The sequence below is a fragment of the Erithacus rubecula genome (assembly GCF_903797595.1).
Source record: "Erithacus rubecula genome assembly, chromosome: 25".
Classification (NCBI taxonomy): Eukaryota; Metazoa; Chordata; class Aves; order Passeriformes; family Muscicapidae; genus Erithacus; species Erithacus rubecula.
Window position 1 is genome coordinate 6171985 of NC_136677.1, and position 21930 is coordinate 6193914.

Sequence of the window (21930 nt, forward strand, 5' to 3'; positions counted from 1 at the left end):
ATCCAGAGCGGATTCGCCACTAAAGAAGGGAAACACCCTGATCTCCTCACACACTGGGAGTGTTTGCCAGTGAAGAGCACAATTTTAAGCTCCTCAACCCATAGGCAGGTTCCTTGTTGGATCCCGGGGATTTTGGGGGTTTCTGTGCTTTCTGGCACTGACCCCCTGGAGAGCACTGCTTGTGACATGAGGCCTTGGGGAAGGCTTCCAAAATTGAGTGATGGAGTTAAAATCACTGAGGTGTAGTTAAATAGAAGTGTGTAATTTCACATGGTGAAGGGATTGGAATTTGAAGTTTTTAGAATATAGCAATAGCTATGGGACAAGATGGAGGATTTTGGGTGGTGTCTCTTGTCTGTCTTCTTCCTTCTTTCTTCATGATTTCAGGCAGCAGTTTCTGGCTGGACAGTCAGTGCTGCTCTGAGGGTCACAGGAGTTTGATTATTGGGTTAAAAGTATAAATAATATTGGTGTCAATTTCTTATTGGACTGTTTAGCTTTAAGAGACCTTGTAACTACCTAAACTCACCTCCATTTTGCTCACTTTTAGCTGGTAGCAAAAAGTGTTATAGAACTCTCCGTACTTTAGATAAGATTTAATAAACAACAAAGCCCAAACAGGAGAAAATTGATCTCCTTTGTGTTTTTAATCCTGACTCTGAGTGAAGGCAGAAGAAAACTAAGACAAGCCACTAATTAAGTGGTGCAATTACCACCTTTACAGCCCCTGAAATAAACCTCTTGGTTTTGCAGGGCTGGGAGGATGAGATGGCCCAGCAGCCACACCCAGCTCAGTGGGTCACACCCAAGTTTATAAAGTGCTGTGTAAATCTAGAAGCTCCTGGGCCCCAAAGGATCACCTGCTCTTTGTCCATGTGCCACCTGTGTGGCTCAGAAGCCACAGCACGAGGCAGGAGCTGCTCACATGGATATTTTTATACCCACCACGTTATTTTCATAATCACCTGTTATCCCCATGTGCACAAGGGTTTTGGTGGCAACTAGAAAAGCACGTGAGCTTTGTCTGTAAAAATATCTGGGCTAATTATACCCAAGAACAGCAGCTCACATTGTTGTGGCACCCCAAAAAGTGTGGTAAGCATGGCTGTGGAATGGAAAATGAGGTTGTGTGCTCTCCTCTGGAAAGCCAACTGGAGGAAGCTTGCATGCTCATGGTTGTTTCTAAGCAGGAAAACTTCTGCAAACTCTGTTCTTTGGGGCAGCTGCTCTGGCTTTCCCTTAAACTCTGTAATTTCTGGCAGAGCTGCTGAGAGGAAAGGCAGCCTTCTGGAGAGCAGAGTGCCACTGATGTCTCCAGCTGTAGGTCCTGGCCACCCCAGCTCTGCCTGGCTCAGGTTGTGACTGAGCCCAGTTCACAGCGTGGGGATGGGTTTCCCTGCTGTGTCACTGTTTGCACTGCAGCCCCTGGTTTGAGGCTGCTGTTCTGCAGCCCTGGCACACAGCCAGCCCCAGCTGCCAGGGCTGCTGTGCCCAGGCCATGGCAGTGCCCCTGGCCCAGGCACCTCTGAGGGCATTCACAGACTCCCAGAATGGTTTGGGCTGGAGGGGCCTGGAGCTCATCCAGTTCCACCCCCATGGATCCCAGGGCATTCCTCAGGTGCTTTCCATCTCTGGCACAGAGGAAACCAAGCCTTCCCTCCCCCTTCCTGCAGATTCCTCCTCCACCCCCACACCTTTCCCTGGGAATATTTTGAATCCAGGTTTCATCCCCTCCATACTTTTGCTGTCTGAGGCTGGTGGGAGATTCCCTGCCCATGGCACAGGTGATCTGAAGTTCCCTTCCCACCCAAACCATCCTGTGAGAGCTGCACTTCTCCCATCTCCTGTCCTGGCAGGAGGAGCAGGGAGCAGCACTCCCCTCTTGTCCCAGACAGTTTCTTTGGCCCATAAGCTGCACTCAGCCTTTCCTGCTGCCCCTGCTCTGCTGGGATGCCCTGGCAAAGCCCTGACATGGAGCCTCCTGGTGATGCTGCAAACTCTCACTCACAGCACTGGCCAGATTTCCCAAATGTGGCCGCTCTGCAGCTGGAGCAGTGATTGCCCCACAGCAGTGGGTACAGGAACCCTCCAGTGTGCTGGAGTCCCCTGGGCTGCTGGGGACCCTGTGGAGACAAGGGCTGAGGCACCAGAGCTCCCCAAGGGAAAGCCCTGTGTGGGAAGGGCTGTAAAATGCCATTTTTCTGGGTTGTTCTAAATTTCCTCTTTATTTTATGGTTCATCTGATTCAAAGAACCTTCTTAGCAGAGGAGTGGAATGGGAAACACACTTCATGTCAAACCCTTGGAATGGCATCAAGCTCCTGCTTTATTCATTTATTTTCCTTTAATTCACCTTGGAGTTGGGGCTTTTTTAATCCTTTCATTCCTCCTGCTGTTCATGTTTTTGGTGGAGCTGCCTTTCTTCTCCCTCCCTTCCCTCCTGCTCTCCTCCTGTACCATCCACAGTGGATCTCACAAGGTGAGATATTTTCAAGGAATTAATCTCTGGGAAGAAATAATGTGTGTATTTGCTTGGTTGGTTGTTTTTTCTGTGGAGATCAGAGCAGGTGGAGCCTCTTTAGAACTCCAGAAAGGTCTTCAGAGGCTGTCTGGTCTCTCCTGAGCTGGAGAGCTGAAGTCCAGGTTGACCAGGGAGGATCCAAGGGAGAAGCAGGACAAAAATTTAAAGTTTTGCTAAAAAAAAAAAAAAAAAAAAAAAAAAAAGGCGAAAGAAGTGATCCCTTAGTGAGTAAAGGCCTCAAGCTGTGGAGCTGGGCTATACAAGGAGGGGAAGCAACCTCAAGTTTTATATCCCAAAAACCATTTTTATCTCTTCTAGAAGAGGTGCTTCATGTAAAATTTACTAAAAAGGAAAACAACTGCAAACCTTGCTGGGAACTTGGGGTCGTGGCCACTTTTCTTTTCTGAAGGGGCAAAGCTCTGCTGGAGGAAGAATTTTGGGTTTTTTTATTTCTTTTCTTCTGTTTTTCTAGTCAGCATCAGCTGGCCAGGGATGTCTGTGGTGAAGGGACCTCGGGGGTGGCAGTGCTGTCACCAGGGGCTGTGGCCACCCAGGTGAGCCTGTGTAGGTGCCATGTGAGCTGTGACATCCTGGCCCTGCCTCTTCTGAAGGGGTTGAACACAAAAATCCTGGGGTAAAGAGGAGTCTCCAGGGCACATGTCCAGAGAGGGGTCCCAGGGGATGGAGGCTCCTGCTGGGGACTGCTCAGGAGGGGCAGAGCTGGTGTGGGTGAGGGTTTGTGGCATCCCTGTCCTGCCTCTGCCACAGGAATTCCTATCCCACCTCTGCCATTCAGGGATTAAATCCCTGTGCCACAGAAATTCCTGTTCCACCTCTGCCACTCAGGGATTAAATCCCTGTGCCACAGGAATTCCTATCCCACCTCTGCCACTCAGGGATTAAATCCCCGTGCCACAGAAATTCCTGTTCCACCTCTGCCACTCAGGGATTAAATCATTTTTCTGAAGGAATTCCTGTTCTACCTCTGCCACTCAGGGATTGAATCCTTTTTCTGAAGGAATTCCTGTTCCACCTCTGCCACTCAGGGATTAAATCATTTTTCTGAAGGAATTCCTGTTCTACCTCTGCCACTCAGGGATTGAATCCTTTTTCTGAAGGAATTCCTGTTCCACCTCTGCCACTCAGGGATTAAATTCCTCTACCTCAGGGATGAAATTCCCATTCCATCTTTGCCCCTATGGGATTAGATCCCTCTGCTGCAGGAATTCCTGTCCCCCTCTGCCCTGGGATTCCTGTCCCACCTCTGCCCACCCCACTGCCATGGGGTCTGAGGTTTTATCACCCCATCCCTAAATTTTCCTCCCTGCCTTTTGACCATGAAACATTCATTGTCCAGGAAATGTCACTGTCACCCTCCTATCCCACCCCACACAGCCTCAGGAGGATCTCTAGGGGCTGGTAAAAACCCAGATGAACTGAGGCTCACACCAGTTCCCAACCCAAACTGGTTTAATGGGAGTTCCACAACATCCCACAGACACTAAATCATTTCCTTGGATGTTTGTAAACAACAGGAGTGAGAACTCTGATGTTTTGTAAATGATCAGGACCAAACTTCCACTTTTGTAACTTCACAATAAACACTCCTCAAAAGAAATACTGCAAACATGTCCTGAAATCCAGACAGAGAAAAGAGAAAGGTTCTCATTCCCATTAAACTGACGGAACAAGGAAATTAAAATTCCTGGGGCATTCATGAACCTTCACCTAACATTCCTTTTCCAGGAATAATATAGCATCTAACAATGACAGCAATCTTTTTTTTTTTCCTATGCCTTCATTTTATCTCTGGAACTAAAGCTTTCCCTTGTGTTGTGATAATGATTTTATCAATAATTTATGATTATTTATTTGAATACACTGATCACATCCATCACTAATATTAGGGTGAAGTGTATTCTATTTCAAAGGTGTTTGTCCTGCTAGAGAGTGATTTAGCAAAGCTGAAATATTTGTCCCAAAATATTTATAGTGGGTTTGCTGGTTTTCAGTGGACTTCATCAAAGTGTCTTTCATGATTAAATTAATTAGTGGAAATGAAGAAGCAGATCCTTGCTGAAATGGGGCTGTCTGAGCTCTCTGAATGAAAACTTTTTGCATTGCTAATTTATAACAGAAAATACTTTTCATGTTAAAATTCTAAATTTGCCCTTCTTATCTATGGAAAATAAAAATAAATTTTAACAGGGAGGAATTTTCTCTCAGACTAATAATTTAATTTCAGGAATATGGCTAATTTTCATTCAATTTAACTGCTCCTTGCAGCTCCACCTATGCAAAAGCACATTTGTGTCAGATGCTGCTTAAAGATAGTGCAGGGCAAAGGCAGAAGTTGCAGCCACAAAGGGTTTTTATCTCATCCCCAAACTCCCCAGCAGATGCAAACCCATCTCTCCATGGCTTGTTTCACCATTTCTTCCTAAATCCAGGAATTCGGGAGAATTCAGGAGCCTGGTTCTATTCCTTGGCTCACCTTTGGGATGAGTTTGTTCCCCTTCACGCACGGAGTCCCTGCAGTGGGGGCAGGGTGTGGAAGGTGTTTGGAATCCTTCATTCCTCGGAGGTTCTGCCCTTGGGCACCGATGGATCTTCCCGGTGTTCCCTCCCAAGCACCCCAATCTGGTGTTGTGGCCAATTTCACTGAGACAGGGTGGCCACATCTCCTGGGGCTGCTCTCCTTGGCCACTGGCCCAGGTTTGGAGGTGCCATTTAGTTGTGGGCCAAGCCTGGCAGAGGAGCAGGGCCAACAAATTGTTCTTATTTCCCCATAGCTTGTGGAAACAGTGGTGGCTGGTTCAAAACCCCACATTTCCCTGCCAGGAAAGAGAAACTGAAGCACAGCAGTGTGTGTGTGTGTGTGGTTCCATGTCAAGCACTGGAGCTCCATCTGCCTTCCCAGACTTTCCCCTTATTCCTAATTAACATGTTGAGGAATTTTAAAATGTAATAAACATTATTTCTAAACAACTCGAAAGGAAAGCTTGCTTCTCTCTGGTTTGATGTAAACATTTATAGCACAGCTCCATCCTTAAACAGTTAATCTTATAGCGACCTATTAAAATAAAATGAATTGTGTTATAATTCATCCTAAAGCAACCTCGGGGTGAGTGTATCAGGTAACTCCTGCTTTTGCAGCCCTCATGACGTTTTTAATCAAATTCAGCTGTAATTGCTGGAGCATTCACATGCCTCTTTTAATACCCTGCCTCCATTTGGGACTCATATGAGTCTGTTTTCTCTTAACGTAGCTAATAAATAGAAAACATGAAAAGAGCACATTTTGCAGGGCTCGGAGCTTCTCCACCGTTCCGTTTGTTCCAGCAATTGTCTGCCCGGCTGGTGGGAAGGCGGCACTTGTCAGGTCCGGATAAAACCTTTGTGGGGTTGGAGTCGCTGGTTTTGTGTCGCTCGCACCCCGTAAAGGGGACAGGGACACGGGCGGCAGCGGAGGGAAAGATTTCATTGGCATCTTTAAAAAATCACCGCCGCTGATGGACACTGAAATGTTGCTTACGAACAACTCAGATTTGGGCAGGAAAACTTGAAATGCGGGCTTTGCCTCCGAGATGTTCGTGTAAACAAAACTCCTGCAACTTTCCCTGCCCAGCAGAGCAGGGGGTGGTGGCGTTGGGTTTTTTTTTTTCAGTCTCCGACGCTACAGCTGTTTCCAATTTGCCAGCAATTTTCTTTTGGGCTAGTAAAGCTCCCAGGATGGCTGGAAGCGGCCACATGGGTTTCTCCCCTCGGCTGTGGGGTTTGGTTACAAGGGGCAGCAAACGCAGCTCAGGATTCGGGGCAGGCGAGTGCTTTACATCCCCAATTCCTGTTAACGCCAAGTTTAAAGTTATTTCATTGCAGGTTGTGCGTGTGCTCAGGGGTTCTGGGCGGAGATCGATTTAAAAGTGCAGGAAAATAAGAGGAAAATAAGAGGACGGGGCAGAGATGCCCTCGCAGTTCCCTGCCCCGCAGGAAAATGGGAAGAGGCGTCAGTGACAGGAGAGCGGAGCCCTCGGGGTTCCTCCTGCGCGCCGTGTTCTGTGTAATTCTCACGTGGAAACGTGAGAAAAGAATGAGCGATGGCTTTGAAACGTGAGCCCGTTCGGTCCCCGGCTGGCTCGGCTGTGCAGAGAGCCGTTCCCATCCTCGCAGAATAATGAGATTAAGGCTTGGAAAGCGCCTTTTTAACCCCGCGCACGCGATTTTTAAAATGCTTTTAATGATGACAACGTCGCTTTTGATTTTAGAGGGGTTTTTTCCCTATTCCCTTTCTCTTCTGATTGTTCCCCCGATCCCTTCGCGAGTCCCTCCTGTCACTTTGCTTTTCCTTCCTCCCAAGGAAGCTTCTCCCAAAAACCCCCCGTCCCCTCACCTCGCTTAGGAAAGGGTTTCTCTCGCCACAAACAACAACAATTATAATAACAACAAAGAATCCAAAGAATTTCTATATTAAAAAGTGGCGAGGTCCCTGGTCGCTGGGTCCAGGTCTGAGTCTGTTTTCCTTGGAAATTGGGAGGAATGCTAATCGCCTCGTCTACCAGGGAGTAAATTGTGTGCGGAGCTCAAGGCACGGCTCCCAGGTTGCCCTTTCACCCCTTCACTTTATATGTTCCTCTTATTAAGGAGAAAAATGTTTCAATATGTCGGAATTTGGGGCAAAGCCGGGAAGGAGAGAAAGAGAATAGAGAATGGAAGAACATTTTCCAAATAGTTTTGGTAACCCTTCTGAGGGTTGCGTTTAAAATTGATGTTGTACTAAAATCCCTGGAAGCTTTTGCCCAGGTTAGCGCAAAATATTATCTGTGGAGGCTTCTGAGATGACAAAATGCACCAGGAACGTGACTCCGATGGGGAAAAATCCATCCCTGGATTGAAGATGTGTTTCTTTTCCCTCCTGAACGCGTTACTGTTTGATAGGCTCTCATGAAATAGCTAAAAAGGGCTGGAAGTTTCGGCTTGCAGAGAGAAATAAGGAATTTTTTATCCAAAAGAATCGTTTGGAGCCGATTCCATCCCATTTCCCAGCCGTGTGCTCCGTCATGCTTTCGGTCCTGCTGCAGGGGGAAATGGGTTAACTCTTTTCTAGGTAAGAGTCAGGAAAGAAAGTCTCAAAATAAGGAACGATGATTTTAAAACGGATATTTGAAACTTCCTTATTTAAAAACGAGGATTTAAAGTAGCACTTGAGCTCCACTCAGCGTCTCTTTTTGGCTTGACTCCTCAGCAAATTTTTTTTTAAGTTGTGAATTTTTTCCTTTTTTTTCTCTTTTTCTTTTTTTGGTGTGTTGCTTAAAGTCGCTCATAGCGCCAGGAGGGCTCATGGGGCGAGGATGTCCCATGGCCACGAATAATCTGAGGGAACAGCTGGAATATTGATAAGGGGGGAAAACGGAAATCAAATGAAAAGTAGAGGGCAGAGAAGCAAGGGAAAGGAAAGCAAAGCACGTCCTGGAGCTGCGAGCAGCACAGAAGCCCCCTGAGGAAATGCCTGCTTGATGCAGCCTGTCTGGATGGGCTGGGAATTTTAACTTCAGCGCTGCTTTGGATCCAACAAGTTGAAATCTCTTCTCCCCGCAAAACTGCAGCGGCAAGGGCAGTGCTCCACAGCTGGTGGGGAGTTTGGGTTTGGTCTCAACCTGGATCTTTACAAACTGCTCTGCCACTGGCTGAGGGGAAAGGGTCTAAAAGGTGAGTCCTTTCAATCATAGCAATAAGAATAAGAGATTCTAAAAGTAGTTTAAGAGGCCTTTTGATATCGCGGCTGACGCTGGCAGGGCGAGACGATTGATAAATAATCCACTGCAGACTCTCGAGAACTGGCTCCAAAATATGCAGATGTATTTATTTACATGCACGGGCGTAATTACAACAGGGAGGTAAAGGAGGGGAGAGGGGGGAACGCTAATCAGGGGTAAAGAGCAGAGCGGGGGAAACCAATATGAGAATCCTTGACCCCAGAAAATTTACTGGCGAGGCAAAATTACCTTGTCCCTCCACTCTGCCTGCCCCCACCCCCCGTCGCAAGTTCAGAAGCAAAAGAAACTGGAATGTGTTAGGAGGGAGGACGACAGGAAAAAAAAAAAAAAAAGAATTGTACTTATCAGAAACACATTGTCCGCTTTAGAGCCGCTTGCCCTCCCGTGCCAGCTGGACGGGCAATAAATACTTTAAAAATCAATTAAAGGGGGGTTACGTGCAGATAGCAAACTTTTATTTTCCAGTTGTTGGACTGTGTGGTTTTTTATTGTTTTGTTGGTTTTTTGGGTTTTTTTTCTTTCTGTTTTCCTTTCCCTTAACTCCACGGGTGGTTCGGTGGCTCCAGGGACGCGGGGGTGTCCCCGGACTTTGCGGGGTCTCAGCTCCAGCGGCCGGGCAGCTTCATTAACGCTGTTCTGTAATTAACCCTGGGATTAGACCCGCGCTAAAAGCGCGCTCTGGACCTCACAGTTTTTCCTCAATAGCCTGAAAAAACCCAACCCCGGCGCCCCGGAGTGCGCGGCTCCCGCCGGCTCCTTTTCCTGCGGCAATTCCCGGGGCAGGTCTGACCTTCCTTCATCCGCGAAAAGAGTGGCAGGCTGAGGATGCCCGTGATTCTTAATGATGCACCATAGCTAATTACACCTAGCTAATTGTTTTCTGGCGCGCTCCAGAAGGAGAAGAACCCGAGAGGATCGGGGAGGACAGATAAAATCGGTTTGTCGGATGTTTTGGTCTGTTTGCCCACACACCGCCACATTTTTCACCATCGTTGTTAATCTCTGCGTTTCTGTAGTGACGATTTTGGGGGTTGGAGGCAAAAAAAAAAAAAAAAAAAAAAAGCAACCCTGTTCATCAGGAGCTCGTCAAGTCTTAGGAGTACAGAAAAACAGATGGGGTGGCTTGAGTGGGAGATAAAGTCTGAGCAGGACACGAAATAGAAATGGGATTGACAACCTTGAGAGTTTTTTTTAATATTTGCAGCGATGCTTCCTTTCGGAATATTTTAAAATTTATGGTTTAATTATTGTTGGTGGGGAAGGTCCCTTCAATCAGTCGGGGCCGGCGGGTTAATGGCTCGGGATGGTTTCAATGAGCCAGGAGAGGCAAGTGCCCCTCGCTCAGCCGAGGGAAACCTTGGGGTACGAGTCAATGGGGTTAACTAGGCTCGACATGAAAACACGAGTATTTCAGCTGGCTTTTAATTGTTGGCTAAGAAATTCAGTTAATCAAATGTCAAACATTCCCCTCTGCTCTGGTCAAAAGTGTAGAATGCCCTTTTGCTGAGGAGGAGGGAGAATCCAAAGGAAAAACCAAATTGGTATTTTAAAAGGGAAATAAACCTTTGTCTGGGAGTCTCTTACTTGATTTTAGTTACTGTGCTGATGTGGTTCTCTGTCCTTTAAAAGTTACACTTTATTGCTTGGTCATCCCCCTCTAAATTTTATTACCAGTCTTACTATTTAAACTAAGCTTTATTCTTTGATTTTTCTATATGCATATATGTGACTGGGAGTATTTTTATTATTTATTTCAGGTCAAATTTAGGACCTTTAAATATATTTAATAAGCAAGTAAGGATGTTTCAGACTGTACCAGACACGTCGTCTTACGTCAAGGTAAGACATGACAGCATCTTTAAACAGGTAATGTCAAAAATTACAATCCTCACAATTTCACAGTCATTTGTATTGGTTGAAAAATCTCATTCCCTTTCTTACTGAATTTAGCAGGAAAAAAAATCCCTCGATCTTCAGTGGGAGAGGGGTCAGAGACTGAAATATCAAATTTATAATTTTGGAAATGTGAGTCAGAAGTTGCATCATCAGGGGCCAGCAATGAGGTTTAGTGGGCTTGTCTTTTATCCTTCATTGATGCTGGGTTATCCTATGGCCAGGCTGTCTTAAATTCCAACCTAAAATTCCAGTTTATTGCTCTGGAACCAACACAACCATGGGCTGACCTACCTCTCATAGTGATTCCTTGCATTTCCTTCCAATTTTCTGCTTTCCCAGCCCCCCTAATCCTGAACCAGACCTAAATTTCATTTCTCTTCTCTGCCGTGCCAGCTCCTGAATTCCATGTGCAAGATGATCTGTGGAGTTGTGTGGTTTCTGAAAGGTCCATTTCAGAGTGGATTTGGAGGGGGAAATACTGGATGAGTTAAAGGCAAACATCTCTCTCAGCTGCTGAAGCAATGGATTGTCACACCAGTGTAACACTGGGATTTCTTTCTGTGCTCCTGAAGTTTCCTTATGTGCTTGAACGTTTCCATGCAATTTAGTGGGAAAATTGACTTCAGTTGTTTTGGTTTTTAACTGATATTACCAGATCTTACACTCTGAGTATTTATTTGCACACACAAACACATAGATATAGATATATATCTCAATTTATTTATTTAAGTACAAGAATGGATCTTAAAATGTATTTTGATGGGCCACTTTTCCCTCTTCCCTTTTAAAAAGATTAAAACAAAAAACTAAAGTAGGGTTGGCACAGCCTTGTCCCTTTATACCTCAGCTGAGCTCTATATTATATTTGACATCATATGGGGTTTTTTTTCACAACAGCTCCCAAGAATGTAAATAAACCAAGCTGGGACATCTGGGTTACACGTTTGAGGCAAACCCTGCATGCTACAGCACTTAGGGAAAATCTAAACCACAAGCCTCTCCTGTTCATGAAGAAACACAGGAGGGTGTTAACTAGAGCTGGGTGGATAATTTGTAATGAATAATTTATTACAGGAATTTGGTCTCTTTTTTTTTTCTTTTTTTTTTTTTTCCCTCTCTCAATGATCTGTGCCCCTATTTGGGATTTTCGTGTACACCCACGTTATTTGGGATGATCCAGTGAATGATTCCTGTGAATGATCCCAAGGTTATAGTTCAGTTTGGGCAGCTTATTGGAACAATTAGTGGAAATGAAGGTTTGGGATGATCCCAGGCCATGTGCCATTGGGTGAGCTGCTTCAGCTGCTCCACATTTCTACAAAAAATCCAACCAGGAAGGGGCAGGATTCCCCATTGGTCTGATATTCCCCAAAATCCTGTTCCCATCTTGGTGTTTCAGGGAATATTGGTGAGTTAATTTTGCTCATTAAGATTGCATTGCTCTGGACCAGGTTCTGGAACAACAGAAATTGTGGGGAACAGCTGAAATTCAAGTTTGGGGAAGGCAAACCCTCTGAGCTCAAGCAAAGGAAGATGTTCCCCAGTGTGTGCCTGGCTGTGGCCAGGTGGAGCTGGGCTGTGGAAATGGCCTGGGATGCTCTGTCTGGGATCTCCTCTGGTGTCCTGTTCCTGCTTGGGCTGGGAGGCAGAGCCAGGGCTGCTCCTGCTGGGAGCAAGATTCATTTGGAATCCAGTGGAACAGAGACCCAGGCCTGAATCACTGAACATTCAGCAGCACTGGGGGATCCTGTCCTTGTCTGTGCTGGGGCAGCCTCCTCAGGAAGTGCAGTCCTGCAGGCAAGAGGCTGGGACAGAGCTCTGCTCCCAGGTTTTTGTGCTGTATCCAGCAGGAAGAGCTCCCCAGGTGGGACTCACAGTGTGCAGGGAGGGATGAGCAGTGGGATGCTGGACTCTCCTCTAGCACAACCCTTCCTCCTCAGCTGAGGGTATTTTGGGCAAGGATCCTGTCTCAGCTGTTTTGTCTGCAGAGCTTCTCTCACACTGGTGGTACTGGGGAAATGATTTGTTCCTGTGCTTAGAAAAACCACCAGGATTTCGATGGAGTCTGATCCAAATTCTCCTGGAGACAAAGGAAGTGTCTGCCACTGACTCTGAGTGGTTTGAGTTGGGCACTGCTATCCCAGTGGGACTGAGTGGTACCTGGTTCACTCAGAGCAGCTCCTCAAGGTGGGAATCCGGTGAAATTCAGGGAAGTTTGAGCCTTAAACACATGGGTGGGCTGTCTCTGCCCCTCTGAGTTCGCTGGCAGCTACTCAAGCATATCCAGAGGCAGCAGGGAGGTTCTGACAGTGCCTGGCTGCTCGCAGGAGAGCTGGGGTTGATGAGATTGCAGGCAGTGGGGGATGTGGGTATGGATCCACTCGCTGGTGGAGTGAGCTCAGTGCTCCTGAGCAGGACACTTCCACCCTCCACTGCTGCATTTCCCCATCTTTGGAGTGTGGGTGCAGCTGAACAAGGTCCCACTGAGACTTCCCTGCCTTCCTTCCCTTCCTGCTGCCCACACCGACCTGGGAAGGATTCCCAAGCTCGGGGGAGCACAAAGATTGAAAAGCAGAAGATTAAGATCCAAGTCCTCTCTCCTGTGTCTATTCTGCTTTTTTACTGTTGTTGTTGTTTTGTTTTGTTTTGTTTTTTTCATGTCATTCCTTCTCCAAAAAGCCTTATTTACTGTCTTATGGAAGAGAGAAGTAATTTCTTCATTATTTTTGTGGGATGTGTACACCCACCAGAAAAAGAGAGATTAGGACTGATCATTTCTCCAGATCCTCCTCAGGAGATGGACAGTGTGCATGGAGTTCAGGTTTCCTCTGTGCCTTGGACAGAAAAGGTCTCAAGTCTCTGGGCTGGAGCCCAGAGGGGGTGGCTGCAGGAATTCCCAGGGGGAACAAATTCGCCAAATATCCTGTGAACACCTTCAGGCCACGGGGTTCTTGTCATGGATTTTCAAATGCAGGCTGAGGGTGAGGTGAGGGAGCTGCAGGAGGCAGAGGTGGATTTCATTCTAAAATGCTTTGTTTTAACAAGGATTTTTCTGTGGAGTCACTCAGATTGGAGCTCAGCTTCTCGGTGCTGTAACCTCAATTTGCATCTCAGTGTAGAGGGGTTATTGAAAGCACTGACAACAGATCCCTCAGAACTCCTGCCAGAGGGAACCCAAGCTGCTCTCTCATACCCACTTCTTATCGGGACCTTAATTCAATGGAGGGCTGGGAATTCATAGAAATAAAAAATAATTTTGATCCTTCATGGCTTATTCTGCATAAATGTTGAAGGATTTCTGTTCCTCTGACTGATCTGCAGGTATTTAATGATTCACAGTATCAGAGGGGGCAAATCTCATCTGAACACATTCATCAGAGAATGAAACACAGAATATAAATGGAAAGTTAAATTTTTAAAAAAGACAGCACTGGAGTCCTGATTGGAGAGATATAGAAATAATTAAGGCCATAAGCAAAGCAACGTGATATCTGAACTCTGATTTTTAATTATTACCATTGTAATGAGCTCCTCCAGGTCCCAGCAGCCCTCACTCCCCTCCTGTCCTGCCAGTCTGTGGGTTCAGGTGTGTGTAAAGGTGGCACAAGGATGGTTTTGGTGGTTCATTATTCAATATTCATTATTCACCCGCGCTTTTCTTCTGCCTTCGGGCAACATCCAAACGCTTCATGTCCCCGTTTATCGCCTCTTCCTCGCACACTCCGAGCTCCTGCTTTCCATTCCCGTGCCCTGCCCTCCCCGAGGCAGCCCGGGTGAGCCTCTCTCCTTTTTCCTGCTCCTGGAACCCCTTTTCCTCCTCCTGGAACTTCTTTCTTGCTCCTGGAGCTCCTTTCCCGCACCCAGAGTCTCTCTTCTTCTCCTGGAGCCCCTTTTCCTTCTCCTGGACCTCCTTTTCTACTTCCTGGGGATCTTTTCCTGCTCCTGGAGCTCTTTTCCTTCTCCTGTAGCCCCTTTCCTGCTCCTGGAGCACTTCTTTTCTCCTAGAGTCCATTTTTCTGCTCCTGGAGCCCCTTTTCCCCCTTCTGGAACTCTTTTCTTGCTCCTGGAGCTCCTTTCCTGCATCCAGAGTCCTTTTTCTTCTCCTGGAGCCCCTTTTCCCACTCCTGGAGCACTTCTTTTCTTCTAGAGCCCCTTTTTTCCTTCTCCGGGAGCCACTTTTCTACTTCCTGGGAATCTTTTCCTGCTCCTGCAGCTCTTTTCCTTCTCCTGGAGCCCCTTTTCTGCTCCTGAAGCTCCTTTTCTACCTCCTGGAGCCCCTTTTCTACCTCCTGGAGCCCCTTTTTTTCCTTCTCTTGGAGCTCCTTTTCTACTTCCTGGAATCCCTTTTCCTTCTCCTGAAGCAAATTTTCTACCTGCTGGAGCCCCTTTTCCTTCTTCTGGACCTCTTTTTCTACCTCCTGGGGATCTTTTCCTTCTCCTCACCTCCCTTTTCCAGCTCCTGGAGCTCCTTTCCTGCTCCTGGAGTTTCTGCCCTGTGCAGTTTCCACTCCAGCCCCACCGGCTCCAGGGAAGCCCCTCCCGGGGAAGCCCCTTGAAAGGAGGCGAGGAGAGGGCGGTGAGGAGCGGCTGTGCTGTCCCGGCATCACCCCCTTTTCCTCTTCCCCTCTGCCGTGCCTGGAATGACCCGAGCGGTGCTGCAGAAAGCAGCCCCAGCCTCGGGAAGGGCACGGAGAGGGATTTCGCTCCGGGAGGGAACCTCTGTGCAAGCGCGGGGTTCTCGCCTTAAGCCCGGGTTTAACGCAGTCCTAAGGTTTGTGGGGCAGCACAAAGAAGGATATTCATGGAGGGAAAAGGGGCTGCGTGGCTGGGAACAATATTGAGTTTGTTCTTGCTCTCCCTCCGCCTGGAAAGTTTACAGAAGCCCTATAGAGAGAGGGGCTAAATTCTTTTTTTAAGGACAAAACAGTGAAGTTTTCTTTGGAGCGGGCACTGCCAAAGCCTGGCACGGACACGTCCCTTTCCCGCTGAACAGGAGCACAGGGCAGGTTCCCAGGAGAGAACAGCCCGGGATGTTCTCGGTGGGTCTGCAGGACATTGGGGGGTGCCTGGTGCCCCGAACACCTCGGGATGCTCTCGGTGGTTCTGCAGGGGACTGGGGGTGCCTGGCGCCCCGAACAGCCCGGGATGTTCTCGGTGGTTCCGCAGGGGACTGAGGGGTGCCTGGCGCTGCAGCGGGACCCGGGAGGGCTCAGCCCCAGGTGCTCGGGGATGCGCGAGTGGAGCGGGCAGAACCCTGCCCGTGTTCCCAGGAACAGCTGCAGAACCTGAGCCCGGCAGGAAGGGGAAAACCAAAACCTCCTTGGGATGGCTTTTCCCGACCCGGGTGCTGATGCTCCTGCTGAGTGCATCCTCCAGAGCTTTATCCGTTTCTGCTCATTCTTTTTTTCTTTTTCGCCATCCCTGGCGTGCGGAGGTTCCAGTCCCCTCTCCAGGGCTCTCCTGGGACAGGCACCTCCAGAGAGGGGGACACTGCGGTGGCTTCGGGGGCACAAGCTGCTGTAAACTCCCACGTCACTCCCCCCCCCGCGATCACTAATTAGGTTTATACCAAATCGTTTCTTTTTCTTTTCCTTTTTGACACCCATTTCTCGGGGCACAAACGCTGGATAATTGCCGGACTTCAGCAAGTCGTTGATTAACGCCTTAGGACAACTTGGTGCTTAAGGATTTAGGTCTTGTTTGCACCGACCTCTACTTGAAAGTGAAAAATCCCTCTCCGTGTCCCCGTGTCCTGCCTTTTTCCGGTGCTCAGCCCCCGGGGAAGGGCTGGCATTGTCCTTCCCCTCTTTACCTTCAAGACACGGCTTGAATTTAAGTCGAGGTGGGAGAAAAGTTGTTTTACTCCTGGAATTGCGGCACTTCGGAACTTTCTAAAATAAACCGGGTACAAGAGGCGAGCTTTTCCAGCAACCTCCGTCTTTAGGCAGCAGCAGGCAATCCCCCTCCCCAGCGCTGCGACTTTTTAATGGCTCAATTCTTTCCCAACTTACAGAAAAATGCTCCTCTCCCAGTATGCTGGATCCAGCGGATTTTATACTCCAACCCTCCCTATGCTCTCCCAGCCCCGTGTTTAGAAGGAGAGGAGGTATGGAGGGAAAGCAGAGCAAAAGGAGAAGAGAAGAAAATAAAAGAGAGAGTGAATGCTAAAGGGGAAAAAATGCTTTAAATATTTCCTGTAAATCTCCAAATATATGAAGTCTGAGGAACAAATTCAAAGCAGGCACGGCCGCCTGAAGAGAAGTTAGAGAGAAATATTCTGTTCCATTCAAGCGCATCAAGGGTCTCGCTGAAGTCTTGTTTGGCTAAGGTCAGACGAGACTGGGTTCTCCAATAAAAATAAATCTCAAATTAATTATGGCCTCAAGCGAGGGGCCAGACGTTCGGAGCTAGTGCACTGCAGTCTGTTTTTTTGGCCTTCAGTATTTTTGTTTTTTGTGCCTCAGCTTTTCAATAATTGCGGGATGGGGGAGGGAGGGAGGGCGGGGGCTGTTTTATTGGGACATGGAACTCAAATAAAAGCAGCCAGGACACCCCTGGCTCGCCCCGCTCGCCTCTCATTGCGATGCAGCTTCAAAGCTACTGCATCATCTCCACCCCACTTTTAAGACATTATGTTTTACTTAGTACCGATTAGCAGGGAATAACTTCCCGGCTTCAGGTTCCCAGATCTCCTGGACTCTTCCTGGAGGGAGGAGGGACCCGATCCTTCAGTTCTGCGCCTGCAACACTCTCCTGATTCCCTTTTATTACTGCAGCTGAAAAGCGGAGGTTTGCCCAATTAGTTGGGTCTAAAATTGGGATTCGTTTTCTGGGGGTCAAATCCCAGGGCTGCAGTTTGGGTTTTTTGCTCGTAAGAACGTGGGCTTAGAAAATAAACAAACACGTCGCGTTTTTCTTTCTGCGATGGGGTCGGTGCCAGAGAAAAGTCAGAGCCGGGCATTTTAAACCTTCATGGGAGCTGGGGGAGAGTTTCCGTCCAGTGAAGGCTGGAGCGGGATAAACTCTGGCCCTCTGCAAGTGAGGAATGGTGGGAATTGTACATAGTTTTAGAGAGAACAGAATGTATTGCAAGTTATCTAGAAAGTAATATTATCAGGTATAGAATACACACAATGCACCCAGCGCGGGTTATGTAAATACACGTGTATTGAAAGCTCGCTTTAAAAAGGGAAAGCTTTGACACATTTAGTGGGAAATGAGACACTTTCTAGCGACAAAGCCAGAGCTTGGATGTTGGGGGTTTTTTGAGCTCCCCTCCCCTATCACCGCGTTAGTTCACAGCGACATTTCCAGGCTGGGCTCAACGACAGCTCAGCTGATGCTGTTGGGATCAGGGAGGGTGAGAAAAGCCAATCCCCTCTCCCATCCTCGAAAAATCAGATTCCCAACCTGCAATGGGGCTCGGGAAGGTTTTCATGGTATTTATTCCTAGGGAATAACCGGACGGTTTTAATTATGGAGTGATGCCCGCTAATCTCTTGTGGGTAACAGAGAGAAAATCCAAAATTTTGGCGTTCTGCGAGAGACTGGCACCGAACTGAACCGAGGGTTAACTCCTTTGGGTCTGGACACAAACAGCTGCAGGCCACATCCTCCAGTGGCTCCTCATTCCTTTCGCTCGGATCGCGCCGAGCGCGGCGTTTTCACCTTCTCCGTGTGGGACCCAGCCCTAAGAACGGGGACAGGAGGTGAGGACGTGTCAAGCGCCTGAGATCAATATTGAACTAATTAAAAACTCCGCTCGACAATTCAATTCCATTCATTAGCGGCGTGAAAGAGAAAAACAATAACAATAATAATAACTGAGGATTAACTGATTTCTACCAGCCTGTCCCGATGTAAGCATTTGAAATCTTCCGTGGCTGCCAAGATCAAATGATTTTCCAGATGTCTGGTGGTGACCACATTAAACAGATCCTAATTTCTTTGCTGTACGTACATGTGCATCCAAAGGGCGAGCAACAGACCCAGAGCGGCGCTCACTGCTCAGCCCCGTGCCCGTCTTCCCCTGCCTGTCTGGGCTCCCTTCTTCTTGCTTAAATGCAGTTCAATAACAGCTGAAATTCAGATAACAGTTAAATACGCAGTTAAATAACAGTTAAAACCTCAAATAACCAAATACCCAGTCAAATACTCAAATAGGAGTTAAATGCCCAGAGTCACGGCACAACCACCTAGGATGATTCAGAGCTTGGCGCATGGAGCTTATGAATATTCCATCCTTTTCCAAAAAGTATGGTATAACATCAAAGGTGGCTTTGGGTTTGGTTTTGAGGTTTTTTGGTGGTTGTTTGTTTGTTTGTTTGTTTGGGGGTGGGGGATTAAAACAAAAAAAAACCAGAAAAAATAAAGCAAAGTTTCTATTTTTTTATTTGGGAGGAAAATAGCCGATTGTTTGGCTTGGCTTTAGAGTGCGTAACACCTTCGCTTATTCCCTTATCTTTGGATTCTCCCAAATGTTGCTTTAGACCAAACACAGGATGAAAAGCACGGAGCATCCCTACTAGACCTGGTATCACGAGTGACCCGAGCGGGCTCCGTTCGAGTCATGCTCAGACATGCAAAATAAGCCCCTGCGGGTCACGGTGCCCATCTGGCCATAAAATGCAGAGTTGGGTTCCTAAAATATCTCCCGGTGGGATAGCGGGGGGTCTGTTTGGCAACTTCCCGTCTTTGGGAGCTCCGGGGATGCGCGGCGGGAGCCGGATCTGTTTGTGCCTTCAGCCCGGAGCCGGGCAAAGGGGGTTTGAAGGTGTTGGGTTCAGGGGGTTTGAAGGTGTTGGGTTCAGTTTGAAGGTGTTGGGCTCAGGGGGTTTGAAGGTGTTGGGCTCAGTTTGAAGGTGTTGGGCTCAGGGGTTTATGAGGATGCTGGGCTCCTCTCCCATGAGCTGGGCACGTTTTCAGGTGGTTTGCCCCCGCCTGTCCCGGCTCCCCCACTGTCGGTCCCGCAGCCCCGACTCCAAGTGCCCTGTGACGTCGGTGGGTGTCAGGCTCCTTCCAGGGGATTTTTTCCCCTTCTTTCGCGGTTGAGATCCTCAACCTGTCCTCTCCCTCACCCCCACCTGCCTTGTTTGTCGGGGCTGGTGGGGAGCGTTGTCTAGAGAGGAAACCATTTGGGTTTTGAAAGGATGCGTTTCACTCTTCCCTTCAACCTCCGCCTTTGCTGGTCGCTGCAGCCTCCTGCCATGTGGGAACGCCGAGGGGGAGCCGGGACCGGAGCAATGCCGAGGGTGGGGGCAGTACAGAGGGCAGGGAAAACCAAGAGGTATGAGGAAAGCAAAGGGTTAAGCGTGATTTCTTTTAATTGAACTCCAGTTTTGTGGCCCTAGGCAAGGGGGGACCTGACCCCGCTAGCAGCATCCAGATGTGCTGCTCTCGGGGGACCCCGGCGCAGACCCCGGGAGCGCGGAGCAGACAGGAGAGGCCGGGGGTGCGGGGCTGTCCCTACGCTCCCCCCTCACCTCCCGGCTGCAGGCGGCCTCAGGAGCTGGCAAACAGCGAGCCAAAAACCTCCAGGTCTGGTCACGTTCAGCCCCGTGTCTGCATCCGAACTGAAAACTTGTAGCTGAATTGATGAGGCTAATTTCAGAGGAGGGGGAGGGAGGGGAGGGAGGGGCAAGGGGGATCTGCGGTTCTCTCCTGCCAGCCTCGGGCTTGGAGAAATAAAGTATTAATAAAGCATCTCTGCCGCAGCCGGGGAGAAACACTGGTGCCATTATTGCATTTCCCTTTTGGAAGGGGCAGGATAACTTTGGATATCATTTTGCTTCCCCTCATCCCCTTCCCCGTGGCTGAACTAAAGACGGGGGAAACAAAAAGCCTGGACACGACTGGCACTGGACAAGGTAACGCTCTCCACCGACGCGCAGGGTGTCGTCCTGCCTTGACACTTTTCTTTCTTGGCTTCCCCCTCCTCTCCCCGCTCTGCTGCGTGCCCCGGTTTGTGGAAGTGGGGCTGTTGCATGCTGTGCTCCGAGGTGGTTCTTTTGGCCAGGGCGGGGGAGGGGGCGGCAGGACAGGCGGGTATTGTCTCCTTTGCCCGGTTCCTTTGGAAGGGTTCGGCTTTTCCCGAAAAAAGGAAAACGCGCGTTTCTCCTCTGCTGCTCGCTGCGCTTTGAATGAGAGGGAGAATTGCAGTCAGGGGCTCCCAGATCTGAAGCGAGGTTTAAATGCTGCTGGCTGAGGGGTTTTGTTTGCTGTGCCCGTCAGGACACGGCACCGGAGCGGTAAATTGGGCTGTTCTGATAATTATTGTGAGGTTTTGACATTTTTATCAAGTGGGGGATGTCCCCCGCCGCTCTGAGGGGGTTTAACATCTCAGCGAGGAGCTCGCACTGTGAGAGGAGGCAGGGAAAGGACTCCCGGCACCTGAAAGAAATGACGGAAAACTATCCGTGCCAGAGCCTTCCCTTCCGAGCCTCACATCCCACCCCGAGAGACGAGCGGGAGTGAGGGGAAGGGGCGAGAGTGGCCGAGAGTCTGGGGATTAAACCCGGGTTTAATCGCTAGGCCGGCTGTCTGTCTGTCTGTCTGTCCTGCATTATTGCACTCACCGCTCGCTCCTGTCCCCCTCGGCTCACGCTCCGTGCTGGGAGGCGTGAAGGAGAGGGCTCGAAATATACTTTAAATACGTTTTAATCGCCAGCCTTTTTCTTTTCTCCCTCCGCCTGCCGTCACTGAATTGCATTTACGGTTTTCTCCCCTTAATTTTTCCCGTTGACTGGAAAACGCATTAATAAAGAAATCTGTGGGAAGAGACGGAAATTCAGTGAGTCAGGCTAAAGCTGCTCCAGCCAAAAGAAAAAAAAAAAAAAATGGCAAAACCCCACGTTAAACTAAACGTGGGATGACACAGGCTGCCTAACAGGGGCTGGGGTGCGAGGCAAGGTCTGCGCTGGCCGGGCTGTCCCAGCGACAAACAAGAGCTGTGACAGAGGTGGCTATTGTTCTGCCCCTTCTTATCTAAATGGAGCAAATATCCTGTATGTAAAATATATATATTTTCATCAAGAAGGCAGGACCAGCGTAGAGACGAAGGTTTCCTCCTCGAGTGACTTCACTTCCCAAAATTAGCAGAAAAAAAACGTTTCATCCGGTTAACTGTCTCTTTTTCGCGCTGCTGCAACAACCAAAGTTAAAAAAAGAGAGAGACCGAGAGAGAGGGAGGGAGGGAGAGAGAGAGGGGGAGAGAGGCTACGGAGGGAGCAACAAAACCGCTGGAAGGGCAGCGAGAAGAGAGAAAAGAGAGAGAAGGATAAAAAACTTCACGAGGCGTCAGTCGCAGGCTAAACCGGGTCAATGTGTGGAATATTGCTGGTCCCGGCTGGAAGTTTTTCCCGATGGACGGCACTATTAAGGTAAGGGGGCAGCAGCGAATGGGGGTCCCCTCTGGCCGGGGGGGCTCTGGGAGGGGGCGCGGGGCTGGGGGCCGGCTCCGGCCGGGCTCTCTCCTCCTCCTCCTCCTCCTCTTTCTCCTTCTCCTCCTCTTTCGCCGCCGCTGCGTCTCGGGGCTCTCCCGTCGCCTCCCCGGGGCTCGGGGGTTCGCAGTCGGCTCGTAGCCCTGGGCCAGGGCCCGAGCAGGGAGCAGTGCCAGTGCCAGGGACAGTACCAGGGCCAGTGCCAGGGCCAGTCCCGGTGCCAGTGCCAGGGCCAGGGCCAGGGCCAGGGCAAGTACCAGTCCTGCTGCCGGTGCCAGGGCCAGTGCCAGGGCCAGGACCAG

At 49.0% G+C, this 21930-nt stretch overlaps 2 protein-coding genes across 4 annotated transcripts in view; one reads left to right on the forward strand and one right to left on the reverse strand.

Annotated features, from left to right (window-relative positions):
- The window catches only part of ETS1 (ETS proto-oncogene 1, transcription factor), a 145029-nt gene that overhangs the window by 104328 nt on the left and 18771 nt on the right, over positions 1–21930 (reverse strand). The gene's annotated exons all lie outside the window — the stretch shown is intronic.
- Positions 7906–21930, forward strand: part of FLI1 (Fli-1 proto-oncogene, ETS transcription factor) — an 85573-nt gene continuing 71548 nt past the window's right edge. The window contains exons 1-2 of one of the 3 annotated variants that reach the window (XM_079326688.1): positions 7906–8226; positions 10052–10133. In XM_079326688.1, coding sequence (XP_079182814.1) covers positions 10095–10133 — 39 coding nt within the window. In that variant the 5' untranslated portion in view covers positions 7906–8226; positions 10052–10094. Of the gene's footprint in view, positions 8227–10051; positions 10134–20967; positions 21569–21930 lie in introns of those variants that run through there. The other 2 variants (XM_079326690.1, XM_079326689.1) reach the window with 2 other exon arrangements.